At 38.3% G+C, this 15,752-nt stretch overlaps 1 protein-coding gene and 1 long non-coding RNA gene across 2 annotated transcripts in view; one reads left to right on the top strand and one right to left on the bottom strand.

Moving 5' to 3' along the window:
• Nucleotides 1-15,752, top strand: part of LOC141001214 (uncharacterized) — a 42,642-nt gene that overhangs the window by 13,252 nt on the left and 13,638 nt on the right. The window lies entirely within an intron of this gene.
• LOC141000517 (pro-adrenomedullin-like) lies at nucleotides 3,081-5,208 on the bottom strand. Its single transcript, XM_073471223.1, has 4 exons — nucleotides 5,162-5,208; nucleotides 4,685-4,800; nucleotides 3,855-3,989; nucleotides 3,081-3,462 (listed from the first exon to the last, which is right to left on the bottom strand). The coding sequence occupies exons 2-4, from the start codon at nucleotides 4,786-4,788 to the stop codon at nucleotides 3,177-3,179; spliced, it is 525 nt and encodes a 174-aa protein (XP_073327324.1). The 5' UTR covers nucleotides 4,789-4,800; nucleotides 5,162-5,208; the 3' UTR covers nucleotides 3,081-3,176.

The raw sequence follows: 15,752 nt of genomic DNA, 5'->3' as shown, positions 1-15,752 counted from the left end.
TGGAGTATATATATACTGGGTTGATTGGTGATGAGGAGCAGCTGAGAGAACAGGTGAGTGGAGTTGGCTGGTTAGGTGAGACTGGCTGGTGACAGGGCAGGCAGAAATGAGCAGGTGACCAGCTATGCTAAACTGTTACATTATGTACACACAATGTCACAATGTTTCTTGTTGCTTTACTTGCCGTTAAATAAAGGCACAAAAAATTATTTTATTTTCAGTATACACTGGGCTGTGTTTAGTGTAAGAGTTGCCACACAAGTGTGCATCGTCATTGAGTTTAATTGGGAGCAGTACTAAGGATTATAGCAGGAATTCTCTCTGGGAGTTGAGTGCACGTCATGCAGTCAACTGGGAAAAATATTTATGTCACACTTTTAGTTGTAATTATGAGTGTAATGTGTGAGTGCCAATGCCATTTAGATTTGATAGTTTAAAAACAAAAACATGTTGATATACTGGTTAATTGTATTTATGTAGATGTATTTATTCTAATTTATTTATTAAACATTTAATTTACCGGGAATAGTCTCATTGAGATTCATGATCTATTTTACAAGCAACAGAAAAAGTTTCAGACAAAAGAACAAACAGCCAACTTAAAACAAACAACAGAAAATTTCACACAAAAGAAAGAAGCAACACAGTTTAAAGGTGCTATTTGTAAGAAAAGATGATTTTTGAGTCTCATTCCCAACTTGTCAAAAACTGACGCTTTGGGATGGCGGCTGACCCGTTCTACAATCCCCAAGTGTCAGTTTTTGACGAGTTGGGAACGAGACTCAAAAATCAACTTTTCTTAAAAATGGCACCTTTTAAACAAGCTAAATATTATACATACCCAGCAATTGAACAGTTACTGTGTCAGTGCTCTCAGTTGGACAAACCATATAATGGAGAGAGTTTCTTAATTACCTGTAGCCTAGCATTTCTGCACTCAAGTTTCTTATTACAGGTACACTGAAATCAACACATCAGCAATAAACTAGTATGGGTTTAGATGGTCCATTTATTAGGCTGCATCTAATTATGAATGGAAGATGCCGGGAATTTCTAAGGGCTACTATTTTTTTACTTGGCAGAAAGAACTGAGCATGTGTTTATGTTGAGATATTGCTGCATTAAATGGTACCTTGTAAATTATATGTATATGTTGAATTGTTCAGTTGGCCCAAATAGTTTTGAAGAGAGCTACGTTCAATTTGTTTGAGTCATTGTGCAGGACTTAATTAAAAAAGGTGACATTAAAATTGCATTTTGGGGGTGGTTTTTGGAAAGAAAAGTATCACAGAAAACTACATTTTGTTTTGAACACAAACAACAACTGCTGAAATTTATTGTTGATCCTTTTTTGAAAAAGATGAAGAAAAGAGTTACTGATTTAAGTAAGTCTTTATTTAAACTTTTTTATAACAAACATTTGCAAGTCTTTCACCATTATTTTTATAATCTACTTATTCTTATCTACTTATTATAATGGGGGAGAATTTGATGTTTCAGTGAAAATAATCAGATTTATGGTGAAATTGTTTGTACCAGTCTGACCACTCTGCACACTGTCAGTGGAGGTCACATTCCATAGTGATTAATATCTCTATTTAATCCTCATGTTCCTGGTTTAAAACGAACATACTGCCTCTTTCCCTTCATTCATCAAAATGTGTGTCTTTGCCAAAAGATAGGCCACATTTTTTTTTGTGAAATGTTGAAACGTTTAGGAACATGTCGACCCAAGAAAAAATAGATGTCAGAATATGTGTTTCTTTCAGAGCGTGCAGCTGACAAATCTCGTACTATATTTAGAATGGAATGTGCACTACTGGTTCACATATTCTGAACTTAATGAAACAAACACATACCATCATAACCTGATGAGGCACATACAGTGTACTGTTTGTCTTATGAGCCTCCTCACACTAGCACACACATGCACAAGCAGAATATCCGATATTAGGTCACCAAATAACGTCAAAGGTGCTTCAAGTTCTTTTTATTGTTGCATTAATTCAATTAATTCAAAAACAATGTCAAGTAATTTCAGCTGAATTGTGAATAAGATGTATTACATTCAAATGAAGAAGCAGATAAAGGCTTTTAAGATTAAACATTTAGCATAACAACAGGAAGTGCTGTGTTGAAGCTACATTGATTTTTGAAACAACTTGGCCTGTATTTGTTACATGTCTCCTCCTGTAAAGCTAGATGGCAGCACAACACTTTTATTAGCACATCAGTCCTTCTACTTCATACCAAAAATAGGCTCTCCATCACTTTCCATAGCTCCAGCAAAAAACTGGATGACTGCTTTGCAGTTAAGTTACCATGTGTGATTTTCACCATCCAAACAAATGTCCACAACAAATCTAATTATATGCTTATTTTCTGATCAGGTATAATCACCACAATAAAGTCTTGGCAATTGATATAACACATAACTCTGTCATAGGAGACTTAATTGACATGAAGAATACAGGACAAGATAATTACTTACACAGTTAAGATACATATACTTCATTGAAGTTGAAAAAGACATGTTTAATATGTATTTTGGTTGTATAAAAATATAGTTGTGTTATATGCTTAAATATAAGGTAGCATATATATCCTTATATACAAGCTGATAGTTACATATTTTGAACTATCTTAATATATTGTATTAATTGCATCTCACAAGCAGTTCATTACATTCGTTTCACTTGTGAAAGGATCATGCTTGTCGCAGTTTTGGGGTTCCAGTAATGTCAATTTCTTGGAGGAAAAAAAAAAATCCTCCATCGCGGCCTCAGTTCCTCCTCAGTTCACGGGTATGTCAGAGAAGATCTTCAGGGATTGTCTTCTATATCAGCTGCCAAACTGTCTTTGGAAGCTGAAGAAGAGACAGACATTCTTGTCAAGTCGCACAGGCCTGACCTGAATTCATCCATAAATCACACACTTGTTCAGACACACTGAAACCTGCGCCTAAGCATGCACAAACAATATCTGTTATTGGAATCTTGCTTTCATCCAGAGTGACCTGAGCAAGTCTTCCTCTGAAGAACTGTACAGATGTAGCAGTTGTTCTTTCTGCATATCTAGTTGTAAATCTGTGGAATAAAACCTCTGATGAGACTCATCTTTATCTGCTGTGAGCAAACAACTCAACAAGGATTCTCCTTTGCCTTTCCATTCCTGTCTTAAGCCACTGTGCCTGTGCATTTGTGATTGCAGAGTTGCTGACCAGCTTCAGTGCTCCGTCTTTGTCTTCCTGTCCAGAGCACAAGCTGAATGACATCCTGGAGTGAGCGGCGTCGGCGTCCGTAGCCTTTCGAACTAATTTTGATCTCAGGGGCATTGGTCTCTTTGCTCCTGTTGTTATAATGGCTCAGTCGGTGCAACAGGTCCTGGTATGAACATGTGACAAAGGCACAGCCAGATGATTTGGATGATGTTGACCTTTTGGCTCTGATATTTAGTCCAAAGCTGGGAAAGGAGAAGAAATATTTATGCTCTATTTTTGGCTTTCCAGGGTAGTTAAATCTGACCTGGCAACAAATAAATTCTTTTAAATGTGTCAGTAAAATAGAGAATAGATCATTCACAGCCTTCATTTACCCATCTTCTCAAAAATATCTGTCTCTTCCCTCATGGTGGACATTTCAGTTGGGAATACTAGATGGCATCTGTGGCTCCTTTAGACACTCAATAAACTGCAGTGCTTGGGTGTCATGGTTGCCCAATGTTTAAGGGGGTAAGACATATTTGGACTTTTGTTGCCTTTCATACCCTTTTCTCAATCCCTATGTTCCCCATCTATCTCCACACTGTCAGCCATCAAAAGAAGGAAAAATGCTCAGAAAAGTGCAGCTTGTTACCTTGATGGAGGTGCGACAATTTTTTCATTCCCGTCCTGGTGTGGTCCGACATGGATGTCAGGGTGCCGCTCATTGGCTGTCACTAAGCTGTTGCGCAGGTCTTTCTTCATACGGCTCTGCATCCATACTCTGAACCTGCCACAAAGAACAGTAAAGAGGTAGTAATAGCAGAAACTGACACTAATTTACTGAGACAAATTGTGGGGTACAGATAAAGTATGATGCAGAATCACACTTCCATATATGCAATTAATTCATAGCTCAAGAAATTTCAGTAATTGTCTTAGATCATGTAGCATTATCATGAAGGAAGGCTTATTGATATATCGGCCAGGCCAACTCAAAGCCCAATATTGGGTTATTAAAGCTGTATTGGTATAATTATATATGTCTAATTAGTTACAAGTTGCAGCACTAAAATTCCAAAGACATGTTTGAAGGCATTTAAAATAGTTTGTCCACAGTAGAACACTGACAAGTTTATTTTCAATGCTTGTCACTATTCTGTACTGATGAAGTTGGGGATCCTTATCAAACAAGGTTTCCAAGAGTTTAGGCATTGGCTGATATTGTGATCAGATTTTTAAAATTTTCAAATTTCTACCAGCATCTGTCTCAGAAACCCAGTATCTGTCGAGCTATAGCAATACTGACATTTTCTAACTTCACTGTATTATTTTTTTCATTTATTCTCATTTGCTAACAGACATTATTTGATATAAATATATTTTGTGTTATTGAGAGCTTGAGTGCTGAAGGACAGAAAAATGAAGCTTTTTCTAAAGAATGAACACAATGTTCTCACAGTGCTTGATGATCACGCAGCTCACCTTTTTTTCATGCCAGTGTTGAGATCCTCTGTGGCACCTTTTACCAGTGGCAGGACAGTGGTGAAAACACAGCAGCAGATGACAGTTTGCAGGGCTAATCTCATTTTGGCTGGCAGCTGTCAGTGGTAAAGATAAAACAATAACATTGAGGAAGTTGGCTCTGAACTGCTGGCACAACAACATCTAATAGGTAATTCAGTTGCTTTTATAGCTGCACAACAGGATGGTTAAGAACAGTTGTCAATTTGAAATCAGTGTTAATGGATTTTTAGGGTGGGATTTTAAAGAAACTTCCAGTCATCAGTACACACACACACACACACACATAAAAATTCAAATTTTTGTCAACTTGTAGTCCTCCAAACTCCAATCCCAAATTTGACAGGACATACATTTACATTCTTAAATACCTGAAGAATCCTAAAGCCAACTTGTAAAACATAATCCTAAAGTAAAATTGTGCAAAAAGTCACTTACCTCAGGCTCTAGCTTGTACTGTGATGTAGAGAATTTATGATGCACATCCAAATATGTTGTATGCTGTTTACCAAGAGTCGGGTGTTGTTTCAAATGCTGTAAAGAGTTTACCATGAGTTGAAGTCTGAAGTTTACACTCCTAACATGAGAGGCTTTATAGAGGGAGGGAGGGAGCTGTACCTGAATGCCAGACCCAGTGGGAGGGACTGTGGGACAGTTCACGTCAACCCATCCACCCCACATGTAGACAGTCAAACCAAAAACATGCAGATAGAGATTATAATTGAGTCAGCAATCCCAAAAATGGCGTGACTAGTGCTTATTTGTTTGTGTGAATCTCATTTTCAATTTAATACACTCAAAGAATTCCTGTTCTTTCAGAAAATGTTGAAAGAATTGGGTTTGTGCATTTCATGTTTTTTTTTAAATTGCCCTAAAACATGTTTCCCCTCTCTCAAAGGTTTATTTCTGGCTGTGCAAATGGGAGACTTATGTGCACCAAGTCTATTTACATATTTTTGTCTTACTTTTTTAATGTTTGTCTCGAAACTAGTTGTTTTGGGAAGTTAAATGGTTCAAACAATGGGCATGCATGCTTTAAGGCAGTTAAGGGTGTTTCGTGTTGTCAATAGGTCCATTTATTCTAGAGGACATGTGCTTTTGGACTGCTCTGTTTCAGTGTGAGTTAGCCATCTGTGATTTTAAATCACTGCTAAAGGCTAAGTATATTTAAATTAGGACTGTGTTGTTGCGGCAACTGCATGCACTGTGAAAATTAAGGGTAGGAACATGGGCTCTATCCTGAACTTGTGAACCTCCAGATGACCAGTTTTAGCATTTTGAGTGTTACTTACACCCCTCTAGTAGTGACTTCTAAGCGTTCTGAACAAGGGCACTGGGTTCTGCATGTGTAAGGATTAACACTGATTAAGGTCTTCCTTGTTAGCTTCAGCCTAATGAAAGCTATCAAAAGTGCAAAAGGCTCCATATTTAAAAAATGTTTGAGTCATACCCTGAAAAACACGCTGTGTTGTGCTCAAAGTGCTCCCAAACGTATCAAGATTTTAAAAAGTCATTTTTAAGAAGCAATGCTTTAGTTGGCCTCAAGGTTCATCTCAAGATTCAAGTGTAACCTCATCTCTGCGAGGCACCTGTAGGTTGAACTGATGAATGGACATGTTGTATTCAAGATATGCAATACAATGTCAGAAAATGGTGAGAAATGCTGACCACCAAATTGCCAACCAGCAGTCCAAAACCAAACGGATATGGAGTCATGGAGAAAAGCCAAACATTTGAGAATCTAAAACCATCAGATATTTAGCATTTGGTTGGAAATGACTTAAATGATAATCAATTAGGAAATGAATTACTGACAATTTTGATGTCAGCTTGAGAGCACCCTCAAAAGTTTAGTGAAGTATTATGGGAAAACGTCCAATATCACACCCAAAACTCTTCGGCTATCCATTTGTGGTTATCATAAGAAGAATTTAATAACTGTGATGATCTTGTTCAGTTTAAGACTTGTTAAACAGTTAATGGAAGTCTATGAGGTGTTACCTGGGAGGCTTTTAACCAGAGCATACGCATTTCAAATGCAAGACCTAGTTAAGGAAATCTTGCTGTGAAAAATGACAATGCAGAATTAACTCTATCTCTCGCTCTAAAATTGCTAAGCTTTTTCAGTTGGTTTAGTGGTGATGCCCAGTTGCCAGCAGTAGAGGATTGAGCTGATCTAGTGTAATCCATTTACTTAATGGGGTTTCCACTTTACACTCTCCCTTTCTATCTACTTTGATTGTATGAAATTGTGGTTGGACAGGGAATTACCACAGGAAACACCTGTACCTCCTACTGGCTTCCTGGTATTCAAATTGTATATTTGGGCATCTTGAAGGTAGTTTCGACTGAACACTTAAGTCACTTTTGAGCATCAAAATCTTTTGTCACTTGAGTCTCTCAGTCTCTATTGGACTGCAAGGATTCATATGTAAAACACTAATGTTTTTTATCAGCTAATCGTTAAATCCACTAATAAGTGAACTAACTCACGGTTGCACAGACTGAATACTTATAACATTAGCCAATAAAGATTTTAAAAATTCAAGATGATTTAAATATTTTGATCAAGTCTTATATCAGGACAGATTGTTTATAATCACTTAATTAAATTTGTTCCACACAATAGAATTTAGTGTGAATGTTTGAAGGGCATGGAGATTTAAAAAGTCTGTGTCGTAGCACAGCAATACCCGCCATAGTACTGCCGTACTAGACGCCTCTTTTTTATCTTGTTGAGAAGAAAAGCCTGTTTATCATTTTTTGCAGTTGATTTTTTGCCATAAAGACCTAATAATACTGCTTTTAATCATTTATTTCTTTGCAAGTTTTTTTTGACACCAGGGACATAAATATACATATAAGAAGAATTAAAGTGTTGCATGGCCTGCTGTCAGTCATTAAAATTTGATTTCCCCATGTGGGGCAGTGCAACTTGATGCATACAACTACAGGACGATGTACATGTACATATTTTCCCTTGGACCAGACCAAATGAACAGAACAACAGGTGTGACAGCACACTTACAAATCACCTGAATTTAGCACAGTTACCACAGTGGTCTGTTGATGAACTGAATTGACAGTTGGCAGATTAAAAGTAATACTGGACGTTCCCAGTTTGTGCAACATCTTTTGCCAGCAACTTGTGTTGACCTGCATACAGCTGATGCAATCCCAACCCAATTTACAACAACTACCACCCCCACAATTATCATCCTCATCATGTCCGTAGGCAAAATCTCTGTAAAAATTGGTGCCAGCATCAGGTCTGTTTTGATATGACTGTACAAAAACCACTGACACATTAGGTTTGATTGCTCTATAGAAGCACATGAGTCATGCGTTTGGATGCCTTGAATAGATACACACAGTGGAGTCATGGCAACAACACGGCACGCTTCACAGGCCAGAAAGGGTGTAACGGTGATCTGTTTTAACATGATCCTTTCCAGTTGTTAATTTTAGTTGCCCTGCTACGCCTCGTGCTGCAGAATTTAATTTTTCCAAAACAAAGTGTACTCATGATCAAAATCTATCAGACCAATCGTTTGATAAATGTTTTTTGTATCCATATCAGTAGGCCAACATCTTTTCCCCCCTTGAATTGTTGCTGCAAGAATACCTTTTACATTACAAGAAATCAAGACAATATGGTGTTTAGTTGGGGGAAGGATGAAGCTGTGATTGATTTCCACAGTCGGGTCAGTAGAGCACAATGTGAGCTCAACTTTGGCAGGCACCCATTATGTGATATTATTAGATATTCAGTGTCTATTTATAGTTCCACATTTCATTCTGTGTTTTTATTAATACTGAGATAAAAAGGCAGGAATTGCAGGGATTTTATCAATTCTACTCCTCTGGTATGTAATACCATGGTGCTCTTCATGGGTCAGAAAGAAAATACTCCCTTCAAATGCACTGAGTGATATGCCTTTGTTTAAATGCGAGGCCTAAACATTCCTTCTAGTTCCTTTCCAAACAACGGAAAATCACAGTATGTACAGTATGTGTTGTTTTTCTGTGGAAGAATACAGGATCAGATATCTAACAGGTGGAAAAGGTCTGTTTGCCCAAGGGAAAGACAATTTTCCTCGTATTCCTGACAGATATGGTTAAAGAGATATAACAGAACGATATGAACTGCAGCTGTTCTGTCAGAGTTTGCCAGGCTTGGGCAATGTCTGTATCTTCAGATTATGTCATCCTGGTTGTATTCAGTTGCCGATAACCAATCTGATCTTGCTGTGGTGAAGTTCACCATTGGTGTCAGTGCACGGCCGCTGTGTTACAAAGACACATGTACCATATATACATACAGCTCTGCAAAAAATTAAGAGACCACTGCAAATTTTTCTGAAATCAGCATCTCTACATGTATCACAGCCATTCCATTCCAGTGTCTGTTGAATTCCAACACAAGCACACCTCATTCTACTTAATGAGGTACTGATTAGGTGATTACCTGAACCAAATCTCATTTAACTAGGAAAAGTATAAAAACCACTGCAGTGGTCATCACTATCCTCTTGCAATAGGACCAGCTGGATGAGAAAAACAGTGCTAGTAGTATCTCAAAAGTAATTGGAATCAAAAAATAACTATTGACCATGCCAAAAGAGTTGAAAAGAAAAGTTTTGAGTGAGGAAAAGAAGGGTTCAATTCTGGGTTTACTGGCAGAGGGATACAGTGAGCGTCGGGTTGCTTCCATCCTTAAAATTTCTAAGACGGCGGTTCATAAGAACAAGGTCAAGCAGCAGACACTGGGGACAACAAAGCTACAGACCGGCAGAGGGCGAAAACGACTCTCCACTGACAGGGATGACCGTCAACTCATTTGAATGTCACTCAACAACCGTAGGATGACATCAAGTGACCTACAAAAAGAATGGCAAATGGCAGCTGGGGTGAAGTGCACGGCGAGAACGGTTGGAAACAGGCTCCTAGGGGCAGGGCTCAAGTCGTGTAAAGCTAGAAAAAAGCCCTTCATCAATGAGAAGCAAAGAAGAGCCAGGCTGAGGTTTGCAAAAGACCATAAGGACTGGACCATAGAGGACTGAAGTAAGGTCATCTTCTCTGATGAGTCCAATCTTCAGCTTTGCCCAACACCTGGTCGTCTAATGGTTAGATGGAGACCTGGAGAGGCCTACAAGCCACAGTGTCTCGCACCCACTGTGAAATTTGGTGGAGGATCGGTGATGATCTGGGGGTGCTTCAGCAAGGCTGGAATCGGGCAGATTCATCTTTGCGAAGGACGCATGAATCAAGCCACGTACAAGGTTGTCCTGGAAGAAAACTTGCTTCCTTCTGCTTTGACAATGTTCCCCAACTCTGAGGATTGGTTTTTCCAGCAGGACAATGCTCCATGCCACACAGCTAAGTCAATCAAGGTGTGGATGAAGGACCACCAGATCAAGACCCTGTCATGGCCAGCCCAGTCTCCAGACCTGAACCCCATTGAAAACCTCTGGAATGTGATCAAGAGGAAGATGGATTGTCACAAGCCATCAAACAAAGCTGAGCTGCTTGAATTTTTGCGCCAGGAGTGGCATAAAGTCACCCAACAGCAATGTGAACGACTGGTGGAGAGCATGCCAAGACGCATGAAAGCTGTGATTAACAATCAGGGTTATTCCACCAAATATTGATGAGTGAATATGAACTTGTTTTCTTCGTTTCATTTGAGGTCTGAAAACACTGCACTTTTCTGTTATTTCAACCATTTGTCATTTTCTGCAAATAAATGCTTTAAATGACAATATTTTTATTTGGAATTTGGGAGAAATGTTGTCAGTAGTTGATAGAATAAAACAAAACTGTTCATATTACTCAAACACATACCTATAAATAGTAACATCAGAGAAACTGATAATTTTGCAGTGATCTCTTAATTTTTTCCAGAGCTGTATATCTAACACACACTAGGCATGTTCCTAACAACGACTTTCCCTTGCATTGAAGCAAAAGTTTAAACTTGGACAAGTCAACTAATCTAAAAGTAAGAAAACACTTAGAAAACAGTCCCAATGGAGCACAAGTTAAGATATAATGTTAAATGTATAACAAAAGCATATGGCTTATGTTATAGGAGTTGTTTGAAATTGTTCATTCAATTGAAATCAAATTCTTATAAATCGTTTTTTAAATGCGGCTGAAATGTGTGGCTAGTTAACAAATAACATTTATTGATAACAGTATTCAGTGTTAGGACTGACTTTTTGGCAATCTCAAGATTCGATTCCTGTCTGTATGTGAATAACAACATGAGGAGGTGTGTTCTTCTGTGTTGTTAATGTTTTAAGTAGAGCCTGACTGATGTGTTTTGAGATTGGTGCTGATACCGATATTAGGAAGTAAAAAATTCTTATATCAATGTGTCAGGTGACAGCAATACATTTTACCGTCTAAAATGACCATAACATGACACTATAATCTCCTTCTCTTAAAAAAAGTAATTAAAAAAAACAGATGTATATCTGTGTCAATATCAGCTGATAATATCGGCCAACTAATATATTGTATTGGACATAGTACTGGACATAGTTATTTTCTTTACCACAGATTTCAAGTTTTTAATGTTTTTTAGTGTTTTGCTTAACTGGTCTTGTTTTCCACTGCTGATTGCTGCTCTACTTTGTTAATGTTATTCTCTGTGTGAAGGCATACAACATATTCACAATGCAGGCCTACTTAATGTTTGTCTCACAAAGGTAATGATTTAGTCAATAAATAAAAGTAATGATTGCAACTGGCAGTTTTATTTTGAAGGTGAATTACAAGATTACTCGTGCCTGTGTGTGCTGTCCAGGTGCTGCACTGTCCTCTCAGTTGAGTTCTGACTTTTTCGTCCTGTGTTAGTAACTTTTACAAAATCGATTTTGGACTTTTGTGAATCCGTCTTCATCGTAGGATATAAGAATTGAGATTCTTCTGTGAATCAATTTTGTTCACCCACCCCTATAAATATTGCTGTTCCGGGCCAGTGAGAGCCTGGCTTATTACTGTGCATTTCAGATTTATACCATGTGGGACCTTTGAGTCCTGAGAACTTTGCCATGGGAATTCTAGCACTTAAACTCAGAATGCAATGTCTCAACAGTTGTCCTGAGAGACTAGTTCATCAGAGCCAAATGAGGCAGGGCAGAACCTTTAGTCAGAATATAAAGTAAATCTTGTGTCAAGTGATGGATATTTGGAGAGTACATATTTCTGCCAGTATTGTTGTGATTCATTGTTAAGTTCATCATTCCATCCATGACCCTGTAGAACATGAATATATCTGTTTTTTGTAATGTTAAGGGTGGTAGGAAATAACCACATTTCATTTCTTGTTCACTTTATTACTGTGACTTTAATGTAACTTAAGTACTTCAGTGATGAAATGATGGCACATAGCAGATCTGTGCTGTCCACAGTGGCAGGGTGATTGCATAGACCGATCACCAGTGATGCGACAAAGTTGAAACTCTTGATTTGTCAGGCTACCGATAGAGCATCAACGCAAAACACAAAATCAGTGACTATCTTTTGGAAGAATGGTGTTCATCCCTCCAGTTCAGAGACTTGGAGAATCTACACTAAGGAGATTTCTAGCTGTTCTGGAGGTTTTTGGTGGCTCAAACCTTACTAAATGCACTGTTACTTATTCTAAAGAGCTGAAAATGTGTATTTATGCTTGTAACACACATGCAGAATGTGGGCAAATCACCTCTGAGCTATATTAATAATGTGGCTTATGTAGAACAGAAGCTTTGCCTCTGAAAGTTGATATTACATGGAGCCTTGACATCATATCCAGGAGAAAATATCAGTGAAACAGAGTAAAAAATGAGATTTTTCCTTATGCTGTGCGAATGCACCATACAAATCACTGCCCAGTTATTCAGTCATCAGTTATTGCAGGTTTAACATGACTTGACTGTTTTTGTTACTTGGCAATGCACTGTATTAGCAAATATGTGCACGTGACATAAACTGCATATTATTCGGTAACGTGAATGCTGTAGCTCTACTGTAAAATGACTTCTTTATAACCTTTCAGACTAGTGAAATCTTGTCTTGTAGCATTATTCAATCACTGTGTTGTTTTTGTGGCTGATTAACCTTCAAATACAATGGATCTATTACGGAAACCACCCGTGCTGGAACATATTTCATCATCTCACTCACACCTGAAACGTGACACACTCCACCAACGCACTCCATTGTTTTTTCTTGTATGTGATGCTGTTTTCGATCTAAACGCTCATTAATACATACCCTCAGACATACTGTATGCATGCACACACACAAACACACACAAGTGAAATTGATGCAACTTATATGAAGACTAGACAGACTTTATAACTGTTGGGCTTCAGCATTACTCCATCATGCTGTGCCAAAGATTAAATGGATGTAAAACCATCAGTTTTGTTTTATCTGTTTCATGAGAGCAATTACTGAATTAGATTGGTATGTGACTTAGCTACTTTAAAGCTACTCTAGATTTTTATCGAAGGATAAATCTGCTTTATTATCCTTCATCACAAACTGAGCTGTGGTAAAGATGAGTGTCCAGATGCCAAACTGATTTTTTTTTTTATCCAAACTGCCACATAAACAGCAGAGTGCCTGCTCTTCGCAAAAACTGGACTCAAAGGTTAATGTCTTTTACCTCACTTGAGTGTTTGGTGTACCATAGATGTCATGTTAAATTGTCATTGACCCTCTGATTTGTTGAAAATCTCACCAAGATGGCATACAATGTGCACATTTATAAAATGATGCGTGAAAGCTGAAACTGTTTAATTTTTTATAACCCTAAGATCATTTAAGACTAAAATGATTTGCCAGTAGCGCTGTCGTAGCACAGTTTTCCATTATTAAGCAGTTAAAAATGTGAGTGAGTAGCGTGTCAGAATATCAGCAGGGAAGGGGGAGATATTTTGTTCCAAAACAAACCAGAAAGTGACTCTTGAAGGCCAGAAATCTCAACAGCGTTAAGCCACAGATGTTAGTTAATCTGATATTCTGTAACAGGTTTAAAAGCACAGTCAATATTTCCCTAAACAGTGGGGTCTATGTGTTGAAATGGTGCTGCTCCTCCGTGTTTCATGAATTACACCGATATCAACACAAATGACAAATAGTTATGATTACAGTTGTTTATACTGTACCCAGTTTCATACCTTTTGACTTAATCATACTCCAGATGTTGGCTAGCTTCAGAAATGTCTCATGGTAGTGAAACATTTCTCAGAAGTCTCCGAGTTTTACCATTATTGTTGCGTTTAATGAGTTTCTGATAATCAAATGTTTCATTTGTCTTTTATTTTTAAGAGGTTACCCAGAAATGAATTTAATTACCCAGCTGGTGAAGTGTTAAAAAGACTCCAGCCAAGAAGGGCTTACAGCCATGCTAGCAACTGTTTGAGGCTGCACTTAGGCACAGTAGTGCTTTGAGCTAAATGCTAACATCACCATGCTCACAATGGCAGTGCTAGCTATTTTGTGTTCAACAGACATAATTGTTGCCATGTTCACCATCCTACCTGAGTGTGTGTTAGAATGCCGACATTTGCCAGTTGGCACTAAACACAAATAACAAATGAGGCTGATGTGAATGTCATTAGCTTTGCAAGTATTGTTTCATAAACCAATATGAATGTTCGACAAATTAACATGACTTAACTTGATGGTGGTGCTGAATGAAAGGTCGGGGATAATGATGGCATTTCATCCTCTGGGGAGCAAGACCACCTATACCAAAATTGACAACAAGTCATCCAGTACCTCTCAAAATATGATATTTCACTGAATAAGGATTTGACTGGATGATGGTGATGGAACAAAAGTCAAGGATGACAAAATGTGTCAGAATTTATCCACTGGGGACCTTAGATATCTGTAGTCAGATAGTTACATCAATCCAAGATTTGTTGAGATATTTCACCAGAAACCCAAAAGGTCAGCCTCATGGTGGTGCTACTGGAAAAGTCAGAGGATCTACAAAGTCAGAATGTTTCATTTGCTGGAAATCATGAAGGTCTGTACGCAATTTCACAGTTATTGAGATATTGATATTCAGACGTTTGCATCATCAAGTTCATTCTAGGTCTGTAACTAATAATGATTTTCTTTAGCAATCATTTGACAATCATTTCAACTCAGAATTCATTGTATTAATTATTTATTCTTCTTAAATAAAAAGTAGGGTGGCACTCAAGACCTCCGCCGACCGAGCCGGCTAACTCCCGGTTTAGCACCCGGCTAACTTGAATGGGGTTAAAATAATTTAATCATGCGGCTCTTCTAGACTTTCCAAATTTTATTGGACTGAATGGCTCAAATTCTGACAGTAAAATGCGTCATTGCGTGGGGGTTGTGAGGCTCAAAAAAAATAAATCCACTGTTTTACAGACGCATCTTTCACAACAAAAGTCTTTTTGGGCCCCAGTGCATCACGTGACGATGTAATTACACGGTTTGGCCACTACAAAACCTGGCTTCAAGACCTGGCGCTCTTCCTGGGGGCTTAATCTCAATGATGAGGCCAGTCCTCTTCTTTGCAGAGGAAGTTCCGGTCAAGCCAACCAGGTTAAATAGTTCTTCTCCTCTTCTTCGTTCGTTTTACCGGCAGACTAAAAATCACACCACCATCCACTGTATCAAAGTATATAACATCATGCTATTCACTGACGGTTGCGCTGCCTTGAGTAAGTGAGAACGGGATGCGCATCTCCAAAAATATAAAATCAACATGTGGAGGCCAATGTTGATATTGTGGCAGACCACCACAAATGCTGCGTGATGCACGCGTGTGTGATGAGGTGGGTGCGGCTGGAGGGCGGATGGTCTGTGTGCGTTGTAAAATTGCATTGTTGATTGGTAAAAGAGTGGAATTTGGATTTGATCTTCCTGGGCGGGTCACAATTTACCTGGCCAACCAGAGCCTATGTATGGGAAACACTGAAATGTCATGAATGAGGTCATGGAAGTAAAGAGAAATGTGTTTGAAGTCGTCACTGACGGCAGAGTGTAGAGG

The sequence above is a fragment of the Pagrus major genome, chromosome 8 (assembly GCF_040436345.1).
Source record: "Pagrus major chromosome 8, Pma_NU_1.0".
Taxonomy (NCBI): Eukaryota; Metazoa; Chordata; class Actinopteri; order Spariformes; family Sparidae; genus Pagrus; species Pagrus major.
The sequence above is the reverse complement of the archived record's forward strand: the minus strand, read 5'-3'. Positions and strand labels throughout refer to the sequence as shown.